General features: G+C 49.8%; 1 protein-coding gene across 1 annotated transcript in view; it reads left to right on the top strand.

Moving 5' to 3' along the window:
* The window catches only part of adgrv1 (adhesion G protein-coupled receptor V1), a gene marked incomplete at its 5' end in the record, with an annotated part of 166,128 nt that overhangs the window by 50,059 nt on the left and 98,569 nt on the right, over nt 1-17,500 (top strand). The window contains 26 exons of the mRNA XM_080532226.1: nt 454-715; nt 1,446-1,568; nt 1,970-2,195; nt 2,686-2,890; nt 3,094-3,240; nt 3,670-3,925; nt 4,380-4,582; nt 5,687-5,863; nt 6,197-6,379; nt 6,521-6,700; nt 6,903-7,067; nt 7,601-7,724; nt 7,899-8,022; nt 8,365-8,503; nt 8,907-9,092; nt 9,682-9,917; nt 10,164-10,312; nt 10,633-10,831; nt 11,490-11,709; nt 11,804-12,043; nt 12,296-12,445; nt 12,985-13,467; nt 13,765-13,908; nt 14,885-15,056; nt 15,587-15,725; nt 16,399-17,261. Coding sequence (XP_080388352.1) covers nt 454-715; nt 1,446-1,568; nt 1,970-2,195; nt 2,686-2,890; nt 3,094-3,240; nt 3,670-3,925; nt 4,380-4,582; nt 5,687-5,863; nt 6,197-6,379; nt 6,521-6,700; nt 6,903-7,067; nt 7,601-7,724; nt 7,899-8,022; nt 8,365-8,503; nt 8,907-9,092; nt 9,682-9,917; nt 10,164-10,312; nt 10,633-10,831; nt 11,490-11,709; nt 11,804-12,043; nt 12,296-12,445; nt 12,985-13,467; nt 13,765-13,908; nt 14,885-15,056; nt 15,587-15,725; nt 16,399-17,261 — 5,695 coding nt within the window. The remainder of the gene's footprint in view (nt 1-453; nt 716-1,445; nt 1,569-1,969; nt 2,196-2,685; nt 2,891-3,093; nt 3,241-3,669; nt 3,926-4,379; nt 4,583-5,686; nt 5,864-6,196; nt 6,380-6,520; nt 6,701-6,902; nt 7,068-7,600; nt 7,725-7,898; nt 8,023-8,364; nt 8,504-8,906; nt 9,093-9,681; nt 9,918-10,163; nt 10,313-10,632; nt 10,832-11,489; nt 11,710-11,803; nt 12,044-12,295; nt 12,446-12,984; nt 13,468-13,764; nt 13,909-14,884; nt 15,057-15,586; nt 15,726-16,398; nt 17,262-17,500) is intronic.

The following is a 17,500-nucleotide window of genomic DNA, read 5'->3' as shown; positions in this document are numbered from 1 at the left end:
TTACCATGAGACAACCAATGAGACATACATGTGCTCTATTGTGGGCATAGATGATGAAACCGATGCACAACCAACATTGTTATAGACATTTAAACCCGCAACAGACAATTTATAGAAGAAGAATATCTCTTCAGATATTAACTGTCCCTCCTAAAGACCTCTTCATCCCTACTACCCCTCTGTACAGTTTCTCTACTGTAAATACATAAATAATAACAATAATAATAGTGATAATAATGATAATACTACTACTAATAATAACAATAATAACATGTACCGGTATATTGTTATTATTATTATTATTATTATTATTAATAATAATAATAATAATAATCGTCGCCATCATCATCATCATCATCATCATCATCATATTTTTTTTAAATGTCATGCAAATGTAGTATAGTGAGACCATGCTCTACACCATGCCAACCAGCCCAACATGTTTCCTCCCAGGTGTTCATTGGGTCTGGAGGGACCTTCTCTCTGCACCAGTCAGTGGAGCTGGACCAGGTCCTGAGTGTGTCCCCCTTCTCCCGGGGCGACGCCCACTACCTGGCCGCCTGCGTGGACAGACCCACGGACCGCTGTCTCCTGCTCCCGTGGACCTCTGGAAGGTTCCAGAACCCCCAGCCTCTCCCTGTCATCAGCCGGGCCAATCAGGTGGAGGCATTCCAGATGGGAGCGGATACTCTCCTCCTATTGGTCGTCACAGAAGGTGACCGACCTCACATGACCCCTCGGGCCTTCAGTCATGAAGGACATCGTTTGTGTTCCATTTTTAAAAGCTGTGATAAAGATATAGAGCAATGCCAATGGGAACTGTGTATATTTTTGCGTTGTCGAGATGCTATTTTGCAATGTGTCTGCTCTCTGAAGTGGATTGTGTGGTGGACAAAAAATGGTTCGTTACAGAAGTACATAGACGCTGTTGTCCCCCGTAGACAAAACACAGTCTGTATGCACGGCCTCGATGAAGGCGACAAAAGTCCTTAAGTATATCGGAGCATGTACTTATGGAAGTTGTGATGAAACACCCGCGGACCGCAATCCTCTAACCCTGCAGAAGTGGTAGCTGGTGTAGGTACTGACCTCGATGTTGTGAGTTTACTGGAAGACTTACAGTAGAATACAGGGAAACCACAGGAGGACTTAAGGGGTTGTAATTTTCTACGGGGAGCTGCTGGGTGTGTCAGCCTGGGCCATACTTAACATCACACAACCACTCCATCAAAGAGCGGAGTGCTAACATAAAGCTCTGTGTGTCTATCTGTGTCTCCATGTCTACGTGTGTGTGGGTGTGTACGTGCGTTTGTGTGTGTGAGTGTGTTTGTGCGTGTGTGTGTGTGCATGTTTGTGCGTGTGTGTGTGTGCATGTGTGTGTGCTTGTGCGTGCGTGTGTGTGTGTGTGTGTGTGTGTGTGTGTGTGTGCACTATTCTACCCCCAGGTTCCTCTCCCTCCTGTGAGGTGTTAGTGTGGGGTCCCCAGCAGCCGGCCCCCCAGTTCTCCCAGTCCATCCCCCACCCTGGCCTGGCCTCTGCCCACCCCTTCACCCCTCCCTCGGGGATCAGTGAGTACTCAGACTCGGCTTTCCCTCTCTCTCTCCACACACACTTATTAGTGTTATTATACTCAGTGAGAGTCACCCTCTAATATACTATATTGATTTAGATGTTGATGATTCACATGATTACAATGATTCATGAGCCAAAATCAACTATTATAACAGTCGCTCTGAGAACTATTACATCTAGCCTTGTACATCTTCTCCAGAATGACTCACTAATCTAATCTCTTTCTCTGTCTCTCTCTCTCTCTCTCTCTCTCTCTCTCTCTCTCTCTCTCTCAATCACTCTCCGTATCTCTCTCTCTGTCTGTCTCTCTCTATCTTGCTTTCTCCATCTCTCTCTCTCTCTCTCTCTCTCTCTCTCTCTCTCTCTTTCTCTCTCACCCTCTCTCTCCGTCTCCTAGCCCACCTCCTATTGGCTGGTGGTAACAGCTCAGCTCTGTACTCCTGGAGGTCTGACGTCGGCCTGTTCTCCATGGTGCTGAGGCCCCCTCCCGCCACACGCTTCCTGTCTCTGCCCGTCCCCTACCTCAACGTCACCAAGAGCCTCATCGCCGCCACCACCGAGGACACCGGGGCCACCGTGTACGAGTTCACCTCGGTCTCCAACCAGTCCGACTTCATACCCAGGTACCTTATACATTTGTTCCCATGGTAACATGTCACATTTGTGACAGCCAATGGTGAAACCAGGAACAAGTCGGCAGCCGATTTAATATTCAGACTTTTATTCAGAAAAATGTAAATACAAAATCAGCGTTGTTGATGTAAAGTAGTGTTATAGTTAACTGGGTAGTAGTGGCGTTTACTCACCGAATCCATTGCATTCCAATGTTTTGGCTTGACTAACGATTGTGTCATTGATTTTCAACAATGCTGATTTTGTATTTACATTTTTCTGAATAAAAGTTTGAACATTTCTGATGACCCGGTTTCACCAGCTGCTGTCACATTTAGACAAAGGCATTGGTTTAATTACACAGCTTAACTTATAGGGGACTCTCATTTGAATATTTTGCTCCGCTCTGTCATTCTTTATTGACTTTGAATCAGGGGCTTGTTTGGTTCCCTCCTGTGTGACGTCTGTATGTTATGCTGTGTGCCGCTGCTCCTCTCTTAGTTATGGCGAGCTGCGCTTCGAGCCCGGCGACAGCGAGCTGGAGATCGCGGTGAACGTCATCGATGATGACATCCCTGAGGAGGAGGAGTACTTCCGGGTCAACCTGAAGAACCCCAAAGGAGGGGCCGAGATTGGCTTTGGTGGTCAGGTGACTGTGGTCATCCCGACCAATGATGACGCCCATGGAGTCATCGGCTTTGCAGAGGTACAGTTCTGAATAGTGATTTTTTAATTTAATTGATGGTGTGTACAATTGTAATGTACAATTGTAATAACATTCTCTAAAACAAATGTAGCCTACTGAAACTGAAACTGACTCATAAATGTATAATTCCATGTAATGTGATGCCTTCCAATGCAGCTGAATAGACTGTCTGTTACGCTGAGACTGGTGTTGTCTCTTTCTAGATCTCTCTATCGCTGGAGGTGGAGGAGCTGGAGAAGAACAACCCCGTCTCTCTGAGTGTGGAGAGGAGGAGAGGGACGTTCGGCAGACTGACCGTCCACTGGGCCGCCAGCGGGAGTCTGGATGACATCTTCCCCACCTCAGGAGTGGTGAGGCTCCAGCACGACTACTAACTCACAGAGACGTTCATTTGTCTTAGACAATGTTTGAAACAAGCTTTGCCGCTAATGTGCGATCCATGTCTTTCTGTCAAGTATTCATATTGTCCGGTTTTGATTTTGTTAAATATTGTTGAATATTCAATATTCAACATTATTGGACAATTTCCTGAACTTTCTGAGTTGAACCCAAATCCACCTCTCCAAATCTATCCCTCCATCTTCCAACTCTATCCCTCCATCTCACCATTTCCATCTCTCCAACCTCCAACTCTATCCCTCCATCTCTCCATCTCCATCTCTCCAACCTCCAACTCTATCTCTCCATCTCTCCATCCTCCAACTATCCCTCCATCTCTCCGTCTCCATCTCTCCAACCTCCAACCTTATCTCTCTATCTCTCCATCTCTTCATCTCCAGGTGATATTCTCGGAGGGCCAGGCGGTGGCCACCATCTCTCTGACGGTGATAGCGGACCCCGCCCCAGAGCTGAGGGAGACGGTGACCATCGCCATCATAGACGTGACCACGGTGGGCCTGGACGACCCTGTGGAGGGGGCGGTGATCGACCCCCAGCTCGCCTACGCCCTCCTCACCATCCTGCCCAACGGGTCGCCCTACGGGGTGGTGGGCTGGCACCTGGACTCACAGTACCTCCTCACTCACGAGCCACAGAGTAAGAGACCCCAGACCTGGCTAAGAAACTTGGTTAAGCAACTCAGAGAGTTACAGAGGGAGAGAACCCAGACTTAGTGTTTAGCAACTCAGAGAGTTAGAGAGATCTTAAGCAACATATGAAGTGCACAATCGACAATTATTTCTAACATACACACATTCTTAAGCTACTGAAATTACATTAACATTTAGATTTTTGCCATTTAGCAGACGCCTTATTCCATTGCGACTTACAATCAATACATTTGACTAAGTAAGTGAATCATCAACCGACCAGTCGTAGAGGAAAAATTAATCCAGCTCAGGCCAGGAAATTCTGGAAATGTTTTGATTACTTCACTGTACTGTAGCTACATTATCCAAACAGTTTTTCCATCCTTCATCCAAGTTATGAGGTTTAGGTATATTATATAATACTCATTTTGTTCATATTTCTTATTTGTGATTTGATCCAGGGACCCCCGGCAACGTGACCCTCACCATCGTGCGAGAGCAGGGGGCTTCAGGTGCTGTGACTGTGCACTTCCAGACCAGACCGGCCCTGTCCAAGCCCCCCTCCAACCAGGCCACACCAGGACAAGACTACCTAACCAAGGACGCCTTCGTCATCATGGAGGAGGATGCCACTGTAGCCCTAATCACCATCACCGTTTTACCTGTAAGAATATAGAATACGGACTATAATAGAATGGAATAGAATAGATCTGATCTGAGCACTCATGGAATGCCTTTTGTCCAATCAAATTGGGTGAATGAGAGGCCATTATAAAGCGCTTTGGAATAAGGCGCTATATAAGTCAGGCCATTTACCATTTTATTAAATGACTTGGTCCCTTTATGACGTTGAACCCAGTGTGCGCTCTGGTGCTCTCAGAGCGAATTTACGAACGCAGCCATAGGAATAAAATAGAATACAATGGAATACAATAACAAAACTAAAAAAGAAAATGTCTACCGCCATTCTCTGACAAACTGTCAGGCCTCATGACTGTCAGGGTCATCTGGGATAGCTGAGGAGAGTAATCACAGAATTACTAATGAGTAGAATCCGCTCCCATTTACGGTCCCAGCCCCTACCTCCTCTCTACCACCCTGACAGTGTACAGTAGAGTGGTTGAGCAGACTTCCAGGCTGGCTTGGTGCCTGCTTCTCTGCCTACAGCTGAGGCCCACAAACCAGCCCTGAAACCACCACCACTGGGCCCGTTGAGACCGAGCCTGGGCCTGGGCCTCTGCTCTGAGGAAACCCACCACTTATCCCCCATCCCCCCCCAGAATAGAGTAATTGCAGAGCCGAGAGGCTATTTTAACATCCACTAATGGACACTATTATTGTATTTTGTTTAGGTTGTCTGAGAGGAAGCTTGAGAACATGGTGCTTGGTTTCTGGGGTGCTCTGGCACTGCCAGCTTTCGTTAAGGATGTTTGGGAAGTTGCATAAGGAGTGGAACAGGGACAGACTAGTAGTGTGTTGGATGTTGAAGGCTGCTGTACTTCATAAGGATTTTGGCTGGCGTCCATATCCCACAGTAGTGCCCAGGTCCCCCGGAGCTCAGGGCTCCTGTGTGTGTGGTGTGTGTGTGTGTGTGTGTGTGTGTGTGTGTGTGTGTGTGTGTGTGTGTGTGTGTGTGTGTGTGTGTGTGTGGCGTGCATGCGTGCGTGCGTTCGCGCGTCTGTGCCTGCGTGCATGGGTGTGCGTGTATGCTCCCTGTACAAGGCCCCATAGCTCAAGGCTCCTGCCTGTGTGTGTGTGTCCCCCCCAGGACGAGGTTCCAGAGCTGGCTGAGAGTTTCCTGGTGAACATCACGGGTGTGGAGGTGGTGGGGTGGCTGACGGGGCCAGGACAGCCCAGCGTGAAGAGACCCGGCATGGAGGTGGCTGAGGTCACCATCCAGCAGAACGATGACCCGCGGGGGGTCCTGCAGTTCAACGTCTCCGAGGTGACCCAGGAAGTTCATCACATAACTGTCATAGCACTCTCTTAGTATACAGAAGTATCTTACTACACCTCACTGTACATCAACAGTAACCAACCAATCAACTAGTACGTTTTAGATAGATGAACTGAAAACACTGTCAATGGAATTAATAAGCATAATAATTAATTATTTTTTATATCATGTTCTTATATCACTATTTGCACTTCTGGTTAGATGCTAAACTGCATTTCATTGTCTAGTACTTGTACTCTGCAATAACAATAAAGTGAATCTAATCTAATCGCATAATTTCGCCTCAGTTAAGTAGTATTTGTGAATGTGTCCCCCTCACAGGACTTCCCTGGAGGGGTGCTAGCCTATGAGACGCCTCATCCCGGGAACCTCCTCCACCTTCCAGTGGTGCGATTGGCTGGCAGCACCGGGAGAGTGGTGGTCTACTGGGAGGCTCAGCCAATCACTGCCGGCCTCGACGACTTCACCCCCGCCTCAGGGAACATCACCTTCCAGGATGGGCAGGTAAGTGACGTGACGAAGGCTACCTCTATGTGCTGGGGGTCTGGATGCACTGCTACCTCAGTGTGTCTAGTTTTTATTTTATGAAGAGAAGAGTTGGCTGGTATTTCTGAGGTAAAAAACACATCTGTCTGTCTCTGACAGGGAGAGGCCGTCATTGACGTCACCATCATTGACGACGAGGACGTGGAGCCTCTAGAGACGTTCAGCGTGACGTTGATGCGTGTGATTGGTGGAGCCAGGATGGGGGCGGCGACCTCTGTGACCGTCAACATTCCGGCTAACGACTCGCCGATGGGAAGCTTCGGGTTCGAGGCACTGACGGTGAGTCGAAACACTTTGTCTAACAACGGGTTTCTCTGAGGTCGTGATGGTATTTGTGTTGGTATTGTTATATATAATTATATATATATATATATAGTTAATATAGTAATATTGTATGTTATTGTATCTATTTACCGACGCATACTCAGCTTCCTCTCAAACCCAGACGCCGACATTAGCGTTGTTGCCCTTTCCCTCACAGGTCAGTGTCAGTGAGCCAGAGTTCACCAACGACCCTGCTGCCATGGCAACACTGGCGGTGGTGCGGAGTGCGGGCGGCGAGGGAGCGGTGTCCCTGGTCTGGCATCTGGAGAACGAAGCCCGCGATGACCTTTCTCCTCTGAACGGAACACTGGTCTTCAGTGAGGTCAGCAGGGGGATGTGGGTAGAGGGGGCGGGGGGTGGGTATGGTAGTAGAGCAGTTGCAACAACATTGCCCTGTTAGATAGTTAGATACATTTCCTCCATCTCACAGTAGCCACTCTCATCACAGCTTCACTACACACTCGCAGGGATGAAATTGGAAATTGGCCTTTGATAGAGCCTCTTTAATTAGGTACGAAAACGAATCCTTGGCAATGATTGGCGCTAAGTGTAATTGTTATGTCTACACACACTGAGTTAGCAGTGATGCATCACAGTTCGATAGCGGCGTTCGATTGCTCTGCTATTGTGGTGCGATGCCTGAGTGATGATAATCTGTGATGTACTGCTCTGTTCTGCCAGCCGATGCTCAGTAAAGCCACGTTGAAGTTTAATGCTACGGGGGTGTTGTGCGTTTATGACTACAAACCCAATAGTAATGTTCTTGTAAGTTGAAACTGTAATCTTTCATGTTGTTCGTTTATTGATAAGACCTTCAATGTTGTTGTTGTTTATGTTGACTTGTCTTTACCTCAGACGGAGTCCAGAAAGACGTTGGTGATCAGGGCGTTGGCTGACGCCGTGCTGGAGGGAGACGAGAGCTTCGCCGTCCAGCTCCTTCCTGCCCAGAGTGGAGGCGCGGTCATCGACCCCATCAACGGTCAGTGATGGTCCTGGCTGGGATGTCCTGGCTGTCTAAAGATCTATGTAGTACAGGCCTATGTATGTGTGTGTGTATGGAGGAACACTACAGGGAGGTTGTGTTACATAACTCCTGGTGTGTGTGTGTGTGTGTGTGTGTGTGTGTGTGTGTGTGTGTGTGTGTCTTCCTCAGGGCTGGCCACCATCACTATCCTGGGAGACCGAGCGGCCCTGGGGACGGTGGGGATAGCGGAGTCCTCCAGGAACGTCCTCATAGGAGAACCTCAGGGAGACTATAACGGCACTGCTCTGGTCAGGTACAGACAGACACACGTCACTGGCACATAGGGAAGATGTATGATTTAAGAACATGTATTTGTCTGTTTGTGGATGTGAGCTCTACTATCCAAAGTGAGAATATTACTTATTATGTTTCAAGGAAATTCTGATTCAGCCTACTATAAAATTGGAATACAGTAAAGTTAATATTGTGTCATTGTGTGTGTGTGCGTATCTGTGTGTGTGTGTGTGTGTGTGTGTGTGTGTGTGTGTATCTGTGCGTGTGTGTGTGTGTGTATCTGTGTGTGTGTGTGTGTGTGTGTGTGTGTGTGCGTACCTGTGCGTGTGTGTGTGTGTGTGTGTGTGTGTGTATGAACCAGCCTTGTGCGAGGCCCAGGTATCTTCGGGGAGGTCCAGGTGTCCTGGAACATCAGTCCAGCTGAGGCCTCAGAGTTTGAGGAGACGTCTGGTCAGGTGACCTTCAGAGACAGACAGTCTGCTGCCACCATCCTCCTCAAGGTACAGTGTGACTAATTAGATTCAACCTTTTTGTCATTGCACAACGAGTACAACGGAATGTATTTTTTTCTCTAGGCACAGGGTCAGCCCCTGGAGCAATTAGGGGTTAAGTGCCTTGCTCAAGGGCACAACGGCAGTGGTAGGGACCTTAGATATGATGCCAGCAACCCTCCAGTCAGCAGCTCACATGCAGCTCCCTCCTGAGGCGGGGATCGAACCAGCGACCTTCCGATTGCTAGCCGGCCTCTCTAACCTCTACTAATAACTGATTATGTAAACAAATATCCAAACCTGCACTCTATATCTACTTAGTATGAACCGATGTAGTACTTGCCATGCATATGACATAGCATGCTAGTGTACATTATTGCAACACTGATAGCTGGATCTCTGATTGGTCCAGGCCCTGGATGATGTCATCCCAGAGGAGCGACGTGTGTACCAGCTGACCTTGACCTCCATGACCCCCGGATCCGACATCAGCGCCCCCGCCCAGAGAGCCACCGTCACCATGGCAGCCAGCGACCTCCCCCACGGCCTGTTCTCTTTCGCCCAGGGCCTCCATAGGGGGAGCGAGGAGGAGGGCAAGGTGAGGTCATCAAAGAGGGACAGTCGTCAAAAAAAGGATGGTAGTGTTGTTTGGATTCACCAGAAGGTGAAGCCGTAGTATTGCTGCCCCATAGACGCCTGGCCTATTTGCATGGGCAGATAAAAGAGAGTAGTTGCGAACAGTTTCGAAGTGACATGAAATGTTGAATGTTGCAGGCATCTAGCTTCCCACTGCTGTCAGGACTGCAGAGTCACTCCCTATCTTTCGCCGTAGACTGAAGACCCATCTCTTCAGGCTACACTCTAACTGTCCCTCCTGAGACATCTACATCCCCTCTACTGCCCTGTACAGTTTCTCTACTGTTAATTAAAAAAATGGAAAAAAAGAATCATCCTTCTTCTAGCATTACGACTGCCAATGGCCTCTGGCCTGACTGGTGGATAGATGATTCACTTGCTTCAATTACGTCAAATGCATTTGTTGTGTAAGTGGCTTTGGATAAAGGCGTCTGCTAAATGCCAGAAATGTAATGGAAATATCTGACCACGTGATGGATATTTCTGCATGCAAAACGCTCATTCAGTTAATGGTATGGTCCGATTTTGTCCCCCAAAACCCCTTCCCTTAGGTGAATGTGACAGTGGTACGCTCCATGGGTACCTTTGGGAGTGTGTGGGTGAGCTACCAGACAACAGACAGCGTAGCAGTCAGCGGAGAGGACTTCATCGGGGCTTCAGGACGGCTGATGTTCGACCCGGGTCAGACCGTGCAAGCGCTCACACTGGATATCCATGACGACGATGTCCCAGAGGGGCCGGAGGAGTTTTACCTCAACATCACAGCAGTGGAGCTCCTTAACATCAGGTACGTGGAGGGTCTGAGTAGAAAGAAGTTGTCTATAGGCCTATAGACAACTGATCTAAGGTCAGTTATGTGTTTCAACTTCACTGGTTAAAGGATGGGTTTTAGCAGTGGTAGGCTGATCTGTGATCTGTGATAAGTGTGGTAGGACGGAGTAGAAGTAGAAGTATGAGAAAACAAGAAGGTACGCTCAAACCGTGGTGCGTGACTGTGTGATCTGTGTGATCTGTGTCTCCCCCTGGTGGCCAGTGAGGCGGACTACAGTGTGAGGGAGTACGGGCTGCAGCTGGACCAGCCTCCTGCTCTAGGCAACATCACCTCTGTCATGGTCGTCATACAGAAGAGCGACAACGTCGAGGGCGTCCTGGAGTTCCACCCTGACTTCGTCAACATCACAGGTTAGCGTTCAACCCTCTCACAACCTCGGTTGAAGTTAGTGTATACTGTATAATACACATTTCTTCAGGCTACATCTTGACTGTCCCTCCTAAAGACCTCTTTATCCCCACTACCCCCTATACAGTTTCTCTATTGTAAAAAATGTAATTCTTCCTTTCTTCCTAGCATTGTGACTGAGCCGTTCTTATGATGACTGATGGATAGATGATTCACTTACTTTAGACAAATGTACTTGTTGTAAGTCGCTTTGGATAAAGGTGTCTACCTAAAACAATGTCTAAAATGAAAAATGTCCATCTGTCCTGTCTTGTCTCTCCAGTGGTGGAGGAGATGGAGTCCGTGTCCATCCCTGTGGTCAGGAGGAAGGGCTCCTACGGCCTGGTCACGGCAGAGTTCATCTCCAGAGGGCTGAGCGCCACGCCGGACCTGGACTACACCCTGGCCAACGGGTCTGTCAGCTTCACACCCGGCCAGACCATCAGCCACATCAACGTGTCCCTCATCGACGACCTGGACAGGTGAGGGTGGTGACGCAGTCCCATTATATAGAGCTGACAACTGAATCAGAATCAGAATCAGGTTTTTATTGTTACATGCCAGAGAAAATGAAAATATATAATAAATACAATATGTATTTATAAGAGAAGATTTATATTAAAAAAATAAAAAAAATAAAAAAAATAAAAAAATAATAATAAACAATAGGCAAGAGACAATAGGGTAGCATAATAATAAACCTAATAAATAATAGATACTAGAAATTATCTTTGTAAAATTAGTGCTTATCTTCCAGCCAGGACAAAACCCTCTTGAATAACGTTCAACCACTTATTAGTAACCATCTATGATTTTTTTTAATAATAAAATGTTTTAGGGCATTTCTGTTTAATTGGAGATAGTAGAGATTGACAAGAAGGATGGATGAGAGAGAGGAGGGATGGTATGCACTATGCAGGATAGGTCGATGGCAGGAATCAAACCAGGGACCCTGTGATTGTATGTCATGTGCCTTAGTGAGCTATGCCACCCAGGCTCCCAGTCTGTGGACATTATGTCTGTTGGTAGCGATGTGCAATCTTGTGTGGAAGAGGTCAGAAAATGTTAAGTGTTTCGAAAATAGATGTGGAGATTATTATTATTGAACAACAATGGACTTGTTTGATCTCTTCTTCTCAGCGAGAACGCTGAGGTGTTTGAGATCCAGTTGTCCGGCGCCACGGGCGGAGCCGTACTGGGCGCTCACCTGGTTGCCAGGGTGACCATCGCCAAGAGTGACTCTCCTAACGGGGTGGTCCGTTTCGTGAACGAGAGTGAGATCACAGTGGTGAACCCCAACAACACCCTCCACCTCACCCTGGCTCTGGAGAGAGCGGGGGGGCTGCTGGGTAATGCCACGGTAAGACCCTCTGACCCCCCCTCCCCTCTGACCCCCCCTCCCCTCTGACCCCCCCCTAACAAACATTCTGAAAACTGTGACGACCTCTCCTCAGATCACATGGAACATCCTAGGTCCCAACACCGATGAGGTGCTACCGCCCGTAAACACAGACATCGCTGAGCCTGTGAACGGAACGTTCCAGTTCATCGACGGGGAGGGGGGCCTGCAGACCCTGGAGCTGAAGATCCTTCCCCACGGGGAGGTGGAAGTGGAGGAGACGTTTGTGGTGGTGCTCAGCGTCCTGTCAGGTGAAATGGGCATCGACCCACTCGCTGGCTCTCTCACGCTGACGGTACGTCACCGACTATACCAATGAGTGACGTCTCGATGCAATAATGAACCCTGAATGCTAACATTACAACCATTTAGTCAGTTGTCCTCTAATAATGAACCCTGAATGCTAACATTACAAACATTTAGTCAGTTGTCCTCTAATTGATTAATTCAGTTGAGTTCAGTTCAGCCTCTCTGTGGTAGTATTTTTTTTTTTATTGTGTCTCTTGGTTTGTGTCTCTGTCTAAATCTGTGTGTTTCTCTCTTCCAGATTGAGAAGTTTGGAGACCCCAACGGTATAGTCCAGTTCACGGAGCAGGACCTGAGAGAGAGGGTCTACAGCGAGCCCACGGACACAGAGGGACCCCTCAACATCTCCCTGCTCGTCACACGCAGAGAGGGGGTCATGGGGAACGTCACGGTAAGGTCACGGCACAGGGCACAGGGTCACCTGGGGGGTCGACCTCATAGCTTCACAACCAGCAACACATGAGCAGCACTGCTCGACCTGTCTACTTTAAACAGTCATTACCATATGATTAATAACCTGTCTGAAAAGCCTCCCATGTACAGCCAATTTTGAGTCTCTCTCCATATTTATGTTATTCTCTCCCTCTCTCTCTCTCTCTTTCTCTCTCTCTCTGTCTCTCCCTCTCTCTCTCTCTTTCTCGCTCTCTTTCTCTTTCTCTCTGTCTCTCCCTCTCTCTCTCTCTCTCTCTCTCTCCCCCTCTCTCTCTCTCTGTCTCCCTCTCCCTCTCTCTCTCTCTCTCTCTCTCTCTCTTTCCCCCCCTCTCTCTCTCTCCCTCTCTCTCTCTGTCTCTCTCTCTCTTTCTCTCTCTCTCTCTCTCTCTCTCTCTCTCTCTCTCTCTCTGTCTCTCTCTCCCTCCCCCCCCCTCTCTCTCTCTCTCTCTCTCTCTCTCTCTCTCTCTCCCTCTCTCTCTCCCTCTCTCTCTCTCTCAGGTCCACTGGCAGATCCAGAGCGTCTCGGACACGGCGGGCGACTTCTCCGCCCTCAGCGGCTCCGTGGTGATCCTGGAGGGCCGCAGGAACGCGGAGGTGGTCCTCTCCCTGCTGCCCGACGCCGTGCCCGAGCTGGAGGAGCTCTACGCGGTCAGGCTGAGCGCCGTGGAGGGGGGGGCCACCCTGGACGCCAACCGCAGCACCACCCGCATCAGGGTGGGGGCCAACGACGAGCCCCACGGGGTGTTCGCCCTGGAGCCCCGACGCCAGGCGATGGTGGTGACGGCGAGGGGGGCGGAGGTCAGCCGGAGCGTGGTCCTGAACGTGACGCGCCTGGCGGGGGCGTTCGGGAACGCCAGCGTGGGGTACAGGGTCAGCGCCGTGGTGGGCGGGGTGGAGCTGCTGGGGGAGGAGGGCACGGGGAGAGTCCTGGTCATGGATGGGGAGGAGTCGGCCTCTGTCTCTGTGCCAATCAGCAGTCAGGTAAGAGATGTGGTGGATGTAATGGCTGATTGGTGCTGTTATCATTATCGTTACAACAGAAATTCATGAAGATTTATTACGTGTATGTGAACTATTACCATCTCTAGAGCGGTTGTTGTCCTGGTTATTTCATAGTTTTCCATGTATGTTTATTTTTATTCTTTGATTGTTTTATAAGCTCCCAATGCCAGCCTTCACAGTGCCCTGTAGTTGACCTTGCCTCAGGTTGCCATGGTAACCAGACTGAAGCACCTACACTCTTTCTCTCCCGCCCCCCCCCCCCTCCCTGTACTGTAGGTGTTTCTCTCCGCGGGTCTGAACTTCTCCGTGGAGCTGACGGACGTGACGCTGGTCGGACCTCTCCTCAGCTCCCCGCCCCGCCTCCTCCTCGAGTCCCGGGTCGCCACGGTGACCGTCCCAGAGGAAGCAGCCAGTTCTGAGGTAAAAAAGTCTGTCGACGTCTGTCATTCCCTCTCTCGGCCACCAGGGGGCATAGTGAGACCAACTGTTTTTTAAACAGGTAATGCACACAGAAGCTCCGGGGCTTTCTCGAATTACTTCATGTCACGGTTATATTGACTAAAGATGAGGAGGATGTTATGTAAGTCCGCGCTTAAGTGGATTACTGGTCTGTCGGTAGAACATGCCTGTAAACACTCAACCTCTTTATGCCAGGACTTCTGAAAAGGCTTATATGTAACAAGCAGGTTTATGTCAGACCAACGTCTGGCCCTCTGACCATGAATTGGCCTTATTGACCATGGAGGCCGTGTTGCCACCACTAGCTACTCATCAGACTGCATTAGCCAAGCATTTACAGAGGTAGACAAGGGCGGCTGTCTGCCAGTAATGGTCATGACTGAAGGAGGAAGGTCTCCACATGTTTATGATCAATGCAAACTTGTCTGATATTCATAATGATTCAGTCAAAACCCGAACCTTCCTCAGAGCCATAGTAACAGAGACAGTTATGAGGTAACTTGTTGTTTACGTAGGGTCAGAATCAATCAGGTAGGTTTTCACAATCATGGACTTTGCTTTTGGTCTCGATCGAGGACAAAAACAGACTAAAACAACATTACAATTAATAATAATAATAATAATAATAATAGAGATGGGATTTTTTTTTATAAGAATAGTGCAATCCGTGACATAAGAATAGTGCAGTGTGACTATTAGTAGTGTTACCACGGAATTCATGAAGATTTATGACATTTATGTGATCTGTTACTATTCTAGAAGGGTTGTTTCCCTGGTTATTTCATAGTTTCCAAGTATGTTTTGTGTGTTAGACACTGTTTGGTGTCAGTGGGGGGGTCAAGATAACAGTCAGTGTTAGTGGGAGGGAGGGGGGCATGGGCTTGGGTTTGTTTACTGACGTGTCATTTCTTCTCTCTGTGTCGGGGGGTGTGTGTAGGTGGGCTTCGTCTCGCTGGCCCTGCAAGTGTCCAGTGTTGAGACAGGCCTCTGTGAGGCAGAGGTGTCCAGGACGGGGCTGTTTGGGGGGGTCAGGGTGGAGTGGAGCGCAGGGTACCCCCCGGGACAGGCTCCGGCAGGGTTCAGGCCTGGAGTCATCACACCCAGCTCAGGTACGCACCTCAGAGGGAGACGCAGGACACCTGACACTGGCCTGCCTCTCTGGTTCTCCTGTGACCGTGTCCTCCTATTGGCTCACTCACTCACTTTCTCTAATCACAATAACAGCTTTTTAAAACGACTTCAACCGTCTTCTATTCACTTATTACTTATGCGGTGTCTTGACACTTATGATAAGCTTATCCACCTCGCCTTCCTCCAAACGGATGTATTTCTTTCCCTTCCCACACACACACACCCACACGCTGACAATGACCCTAACACCTGATGATCATCTATTGTTCTGTCGGTATCTGAGAGGGGTGTTTGATTTGTTTGTGTGTGTGTGTGTGTGTGTGTGTGTATGTGTACATGTGTGTGTGTGTGCGTGTGTGCCTGCCTGCCTGCGTGTGTGCGTGCGTGTATGTGTGTGTGTGTGTGTGTGTGTGTGTGTGTGTGTGTGTGTGCCTGCGTGTGGGTATGTGTGTGTGTGCGTGCCTGCATGCGTGCGTGTGTGTGTGTGTGTATCCCTCCTCTTCCTCAGGCTCGGTGACCCTGGCTCACGGAGAGAGGAGCAGGACGGTGTCCCTCGCGGCGGTGCCTGACGTGTCTGGTGATGACCCTGCAGCCTACGCCCTCCACCTCTCTGCTGCCACCTCCAGCTCTGCAGCAGCCAGGCTCAGGTGACTAACTACCCTCTACTGAGTCTCCTCAGTCTGGCGTCCCACATCACTATCCACTACACCAGGGGAGGCTGGCATGGAGGAGGTTGGAGTCGGAGCGGCGCTCGTTGTAATGGAACGGAATGAGGAATGAGGAAGTCAAATTTGCCATTCGTTCATTCCGTCCCATGCTGCATTACAACGAGCCCGTCCGGCCTCTGATTTCTACCTCCACCGGCCTCCATGGTGGCTATCCACTACACTGTTAGTGAGGAGACGCAGGCCAGGCCTCAAACTGTAACAGGTGTTATCAGGCTAGAGGCTGGCGGAGGTCGAAAAATCAGAGGACGGGCTCATTGTCACACACGTGTTTTGCTCCCGTTCCCCCTTCCGATCCGTGCATTACAATGAGCCCGTCCTCCGATTTTCTACCTCCCCCAGCCTCCACCTCACTCTACTCACTGTCTAGTGACATATATACACTAATATCACACACGTTACAATGTGTAACTATAGTTATAGTGTGTATGTGCATGTGTGTGTGTGTGTATGTGTATGTGTACGTGTGTGTCTGCCTGTGTGTCTGTCTGTCTGTCTGTTTGTCTTTATATATATATATATATATATATATATATATATATATATATATATATATATATATAATAGAGTATAATATGACACTCCCTCCCTCCAGGCCTGGCTACACGGTGGCAGAGGTCGAGCCTCTGGGGGTGTACCAGTTCTCTCCTGACTCCCGCCAGCTGGTCATCGAGGAGGACGTCCAGACCATCACCCTCTACGTCCAGAGGCTCTACGGTTTCCGTAGCAACCGCACCCGCCTGTCCTACGACACGGCCTCGGGCAGCGCCGCGGCGGGGGAGGACTTCATCGGGGTGCGCGGTGGTGAGCTGTTCTTCGACTCCGCCCGCCAGACCTCCGCCTCGTTCCGCCTCTCCGTGCTCGATGACGCGCTCTCGGAACCCGACGAGAACTTCTACGTCAACCTGACGGACGTCCGGGTGCTGCCGGCCGCCTCCCCCCCCCCCTCGCCCGGCGCCCGACCGCGCCTCGCCCCCCAACACAGCGTGGCCACCGTCACCATCCTGGCCAGCGACGTCACCGGGGGGGTCCTCAGCATCGGGCCGGCGCTGGTCCAAACGCCCGAGGACCGAGACGAGGGGACGCAGCAAGAGAGGAGGGTGGTCCTGAGGGTCCGGAGGTCCGCCGGTCTAACCGGGCCCGTGAAGGTCCGGGTCCAGGCGTATGGGGGCGGTAGCAGCACCCCCGGAGGAGGAGGTCCCCCTCTACCCTTCTCCCCGGAGCCCAACGGGACCCTGGCTCGGGAGGGGCACGACTTCCGTCTGGAGTCCCACCTGGTGTCCCTGGGGGAGGGGGAGAGCGAGGCGGTGGTCAGCCTCCTGATCCTGGATGACTCAGAGCCCGAGGGACAGGAAGTCTTCTTCATCTACCTCAGCGACCCGGAGGGAGGGGCTCTGATCGCAGACGGGCCCCCCGACCCGCAGGGCTTCGGCTCCTTCGCCAAAATCGTCATCCTAGGTAAACATGTGACTCAGACTCACCGCCGTCTGTGTGTGAACATTGATCTCAGCCTCCCTCATCAAACAGCCCTGGAGGTCAATGAACTGGCTACTTCACTCTCATGTGTTTAGTTTAATCCAATTAGATTTTTTTAATTTCGGTCAGTAGTTCCCCTATTTTGGTCCCTACTCTGTATGTAGTACAATACCTACGTTTGGTAATTGGGCACCGCTGAAAGAGATGAGGATTTGATTATG

This window comes from Nansenia antarctica (assembly GCF_963989245.1).
Source record: "Nansenia antarctica genome assembly, chromosome: 5".
Lineage (NCBI taxonomy): Eukaryota > Metazoa > Chordata > Actinopteri > Argentiniformes > Microstomatidae > Nansenia > Nansenia antarctica.
This window is presented reverse-complemented; position numbering and strand designations above follow the sequence as displayed.